Raw genomic sequence first — 6,021 nt, forward strand, 5'->3', positions numbered from 1 at the left:
CATAAAACACTAAAAGTTTGGATATATAGATGTCACTGTGATACCACGTTCTTCAGAAGTTTGTTGTTTGTTTTTGTTAATACCCAAAACAAATAACTTGAGGTCGTTTGAAAAGTTTTCTGAAAAACGGATAAATAAAACTGGTTTATGAATATACGTAGAGTTTATCTTTAACACCAAAAAAGTACTAAAACTGAACAAGAAATTCAAAGATTTAACGATTCAGATACACTAGACAATTAACCCATTCATCACCGGCTGGGTACACATATTGAATCATATTGAATAATTTTAATTTTTCACTCATGGTAATCAATCCAAAGAACCAATATAAAATTATGCAAGATCACTCATTTTCTGTGTAAAATACTTGGGGTACTTTCAAGTAGTTGGAGAGATTCTTTGTAATACTGACGACACTTTCGTCGTTTGTTTAAGTTACGTGTTGTTAAGCATCCGTAATAAAAATACATAAAACTCTTTTTATGTGTGAATAATTTAGTGTGTTTTATAAACCCAATATCGGTAACTGTAATGTACAACATGCTTGTTTGAATAAGAGTAATATCATAAAATGTTATATTTCAACCTTTATCAAATGTACCATTTTTGAAACTTATTTCTAAATTTTCACATGTAATAACATCTGTCCTGTTTGTGTCAAAACAAAAAATTACTGTATAGTCTATTGACCTTCTACTGAAACTTACAGTAAAGATAAAAATTTACTGAATTTATCATGTTGAACCTTACACTTACATTATAGTCTTACAAGCTTTATCATGTTGAAACTTAAACGTTTTATATTATCTCATTCATATTGAAACTTACAACTGTGACATCTTTGGTTTATTGGAAACACGTACATATATAATAAGTTAATAGAATACTTTGCGTCTTCAAATAAAGGGTTTGCCTGCTTGTGTTTAATAACACAGATATTAAAACGCCCCTACTCACACAAAATATTTTGCCCACAATTAACGTAAAAATACTTGAAATTGATTTTACAAAATTGCAAAATGATTTTATAATGATTTTTAAAATGTATCTCTTTTTAAACAAGAAAGTAATATATTCATATACTTTTATTTCTTTCTGATAGTGTATTTATTTCATTTAATTAAATACAATAAGGAACTTCAATCATTTCATTTTACTGAAACTGCTGCTATTTACGACATTAAAGTGATAGATTTGTTACAACTAAACGTAATATTAAACAAAATCATTAGAACTTAAGTGAACACTGCCAGAATCCTTAGCAATTAGTAACACAACACGGTTCTTTAGTCATTAGATCTAGCTGGACACTACCAGGATTTTTGGTAATCAGATCTAATTGGACTCTATCCAGTTTTTCGTCATTGGATTTAACTGAACACTACCAGGATTTTTGGTCACTAGATCTAACCGAACGCTACCATGGTCTATAGTAATTAAATCCAACTGAAAATTATTCGGATCTTTAGTAACTAGATATAACTGAACACTACCCAGATTTTTAGCCATTAGATTTAACTTAATTTTGAAGAATTTCAATAATTAAATCAACAAAACATTAAACTTGCTTCAGCTGAATATGAAATTATACATCTACTTACTACAGTGTCTTATATAAATCAGTTCAATCAATTATTTAATTTTCAATACTTCTCTAGTTTATCAATGACGTAGTAATTTGTCCCTTTTTCAAAATATAGTATAACAAATTTGTTTAGCATAAAACCTACGTACACTACATCTTCATTGTTATAAACTATATATATATACATAAAGAATCTAGATTTCAGGCTCCTTGTCATACCTGCCTGTGTGTATCAACACGTTACGTCCAAAGATGATTCAGGAAATCCAGGTTACTAGCCTTTATGAACTTAAGTTCGTATTGTATAAACAACGAAACATACTTTCTGCACGTACTTCTTTGTAGAGTGATAAGTACGTAAAGTAGGAGTTACAATAACATCTTCTGTAGCTTATGACCGCCTCTCAGATGACCCGTTATGGGTTGGTACAATAACAACCACTGTTCAGGCAAGAACACCATAAAAGTAGTTTCAAGGAGTATAATAATAAGTATACGGTATCAAATTTTACTTAACTTTATATTAGTTTAGTTAATTACAATAACTGTCCTACAAAGCAACTCGGCAACTTAACATATTAATAATAAATGTATTAAAATAAAGGCCTAAGTCACCGGGGCCAGGCGGACAGCGCCGAGAGAGTGCGCAAGTTTCCGCAGGAGGGCAGATGACGAAAGGTAGCTATGTCTAATCTGGGACACAAGCAAGATCTGGCCAGTCGTGGGACAAAGAAGTTAGTTATCGATTTTTCCGATGATTCCTCCAGTTTGAAAGTATTTTGTCTGGGTTCAATTATACTTTCGATTGAGAAGTCCTTGGACTTTTCGATGTTAGACAAGTAGCTTGTTGAGATGTCTTCAATAGTTGTATTTGGAGAAGTTGTCTGTAGCCGCAGAGGAAGTGAGCTAGAAATCGCTGCTGGTTCTTCCAGGCTTGATAGAAAGTTTAAATTAATTAGGGGCACAGGCGCTCGGGGAAGATTTCTCGACGTGAGGAGAGGAACGGGCTGCGGCAAAGGCGAGAGAAACGGGTATCGGCTGACGAGGGACGCCGACAATATGGTCGGATGTAAAAGGCCGTTGTAATTCCGGTACGAATCCATTGAAGCAAAGAATGCACACGGGTCTTTGAAAAGATCGGGCTGGTGGCGTTTGTACCGCTTTCGTCGGCGGAGAAAACTGCCATTGTCAAACATGTCTTCACTGGCTGGGTCAAGTGACCAGTAGTTACCCTTGCCAGGGTTCCCTGGTTCTCGAGGAATCTTGATAAAACAATCGTTTAAGGATAAATTGTGACGGATACTATTTTGCCACATAGGATACTTTTCGCGGTAAAACGGAAACCTGTTTCTGATAAACTCACAGATACCGCTCAGGGTTAACTTTTTCTCAGGTGACTGTAGAATAGCCATTGTTATCAATGCGATGTACGAATATGGTGGTTTTACCAGGCGAGAGTTTGACTTATTTTGATAGGTTGAATCTTGAGTTGTAGTCAGTTGTTTAGTACCGTTAGCTATTGTAGTGTCGTCTTGCTTATATGTTGTTATTACACCCATGTAGCTCTCGTTTGTTTTATGACATATTTGGTAATTTGTTCTAATGTCCATATCATGGTTGTCTGAAGGCGTATGTGTAATGAGGCCATTTTCATAATCTATACAGCCACTGTTGTCTTGGTCAATCACCATATGATCAGCGGCCTTTTTCAGGTTTACAGTCGTCTGTTGTAAAGTTTCCATCCTGCCTGTCACTACATAGCACAGGTCAAATTCTGATACATGTCTTCCTACATTGGGCTGGACAGCGGACGAAGTTACGAAAGGCTAAATAAGAAAGGTAGTTGGACTAGTAATATAAACTTTACAGAGGAGTAAAAATTCAGTAAAATATGAATGAAGTGCGATTGGTTCTGTCAGAATAAGTTTCTGGTTAGCACTAGACACGGTCACAAATTAGAAAGTGCCCCGTAAACATAAGAGTTTTGACTGAAGAAGTGATATTACTTTGTTAACCAATAAGGTTTCGATATAATCACGTGACTTGTGATAGGCTGAACCTGTCCTGTGTCTCATATTGTAAGTCACGCCTACTTCTATATTCATAGTTTCAAAGCTTATGCAAAGAGTTCAACCAATCTTGTATTATTTTCTACATAATTCAAGTGACGAACAAAAATCTCTTTTCCTGGTAAGTCATTGTTTAACAGTTTTTGTAACAGTTCCGCAGTAAAGATAATTTCAATAAAAGACTGTTTAGATGGCCAATTATTATAGTTTATATTATTCCTTTTTATGGTGCTATTTCAATGGTTTTTATACACCTATCCATTTATCTCGTTAAAGTATTGTTAGTTCTGCCAGAGTATCTCAGTAACATATCAAACGTGACTTAAGCATCTAACTTGTACATACTGTAAATGCTTTATATCACGTTTTCCTGTTTGTTTACAAAGTAGTTGCCGTACATCAAGTACTGGTAATCCGGTAATTAACGTCACGTAATTGTCCCCCGATAATCCTATGCGTTTGTTTGTTTGTTTGTTTTGGGAATTTCGCACAAAGCTACTCGAGGGCTATCTGTGCTAGCCGTCCCTAATTTAGCAGTGTAAGACTAGAGGGAAGGCAGGTAGTCATCACCACCCACCGCCAACTCTTGGGCTACTCTTTTGCCAACGAATAGTGGGATTGACCGTCACATTATACACCCCCACGGCTGGGAGGGCGAGCATGTTTAGCGCAACGCGGGCGCGAACCCGCGACTCTCGGATTACGAGTCGCACGCCTTACGTGCTTGTTCATTATTCACATGAACAACTTTTAACACTATGATTTGTAAACGTCTGGGTAAAACAGACTACGTCAGTCCACAGTCATGTTTTTAGCACCAAACTTTATTAGCACACTTAATTTATGTTGTAAAACAGACTTGAGCTATTCACTAAATGCTTGTCACTTTCATGAAAAATACACCTTGTCGTCACACTACTGTTCCAGCGTGGGATCGGTCCAATGGACCGACCTTGATATGCGGATAATTTCGCTATATCATATTGTTATCTACAAATAATTACGCTACATCACATTATAATATCTATGGCTGTCCTCAGATAATTTTTCGACACCACATGTCGGTTTCCTGGCAGCTACGATATTTTTATCCAACTAATTGTGTAAATATTATTGATTTGTTCCAATTTTTTTATTCTTGGCTATATGATCAAGAAATAACAAACAACTTGTGTGTATATAAAGATATAACACCAAACATGACGAGATTTGTGTATTTTCCGTATAGTTAGTATATTATTTAATTACAAATAAATACTTACAGCTGTATCCAAACAGTTGAGTTAATGACAGCATGGTCACGACAAAACATTCTCCTGGTTATTGTGTAGGTACGGCTCGTTATAGCTTAATTTCTTATCTGATACAAGCTGTCTTTTATAAGATTTGTCTATTCCCTGTGCGATAGAGAGATATCTCCTATCAGTTATATGAGGTTCAATTCCCTTCGGTGGACTCAGCAGATAGTCCAATGTGGCTTTGGTAAAAGAAAACACACATACAGTTATATAGTTACAAGAGACTTATGTATATTATTATTATCAAGATATTTGCTGTTAACTGGAAATATGAGTAAGTTTACTGCTGAAACAGTATTCGCGAAATTATTAAGACAAGAACCAAAAACGTTAACTGAATAATTTTGTAGGAATAAATGTTTCAACAGATAGTCCTTTATAATATAAAGAAATGCTTCAACAGATAGTTCTTTATAATTTCTCGAATTCTTGTGAATGTTTAAGACGGATATTTGCTTATTTATATTTTTTGATATTTACTGTGTTTTCGTTGTAAAAGTGATTCTTAAAAGAAACATCGATTTACAAGTTTTGTGTGATTGAAATTTCGACTGTGTTTGCATGGACGCCATAAGGTTACAACTATTATATATTCACTGTGAAGTGTCTAGCCATGAACTTGATTTCTTTTGTTTTAGTTGTTATATTTAGAATTTAGTTTGCATGTTTATTTTACGCGACATGTTTACTTACTATTGATTTGTTTATATAGATCTTGGGAAAAGTTATACGAAGTAAGAGACATTCTTAGAAAAATACTTTGCATAAAACTTTACTGAAAACGTTCAAACGACAAACAGACAGATATAATACGTAGTATAGTCAAAATGTTATAGATTAATTCCGAATAATTTAAAGTGTTTGATGTTGTTTCACCGTTTTACTTTAATTTTCAAAGTTTAAGTTTGTTTGTTTGTTGTTTTTTGGAATTTCGCACAAAGCTACTCGAGGGCTATCTGTGCTAGCCGTCCCTAATTTAGCAGTGTAAGACTAGAGGGAAGGCAGCTAGTCATCACCACCCACCGCCAACTCTTGGGCTACTCTTTTACCAACGAATAGTGGGATT

The 6,021-nt window shown here is 34.8% G+C and overlaps 1 protein-coding gene across 1 annotated transcript; it reads right to left on the minus strand.

Annotated features, from left to right (window-relative positions):
• Positions 1-304: 304 nt before the first annotated feature.
• On the minus strand, positions 305-3,658 carry LOC143238462 (uncharacterized). The gene has a single exon (XM_076478731.1). The coding sequence runs from the start codon at positions 3,328-3,330 to the stop codon at positions 2,200-2,202; it is 1,131 nt and encodes a 376-aa protein (XP_076334846.1). The 5' UTR covers positions 3,331-3,658; the 3' UTR covers positions 305-2,199.
• Positions 3,659-6,021: the final 2,363 nt, after the last annotated feature.

This window comes from Tachypleus tridentatus, chromosome 2, assembly GCF_004210375.1.
Source record: "Tachypleus tridentatus isolate NWPU-2018 chromosome 2, ASM421037v1, whole genome shotgun sequence".
In the NCBI taxonomy this organism is placed as follows: Eukaryota; Metazoa; Arthropoda; class Merostomata; order Xiphosura; family Limulidae; genus Tachypleus; species Tachypleus tridentatus.

Coding starts and splice junctions, on each gene's coding strand:
- LOC143238462 (XM_076478731.1), bottom strand. CDS start 3,330: ATGGAAACTTTACAACAGACGACTGTAAACCTGAAAAAGGCCGCTGAT.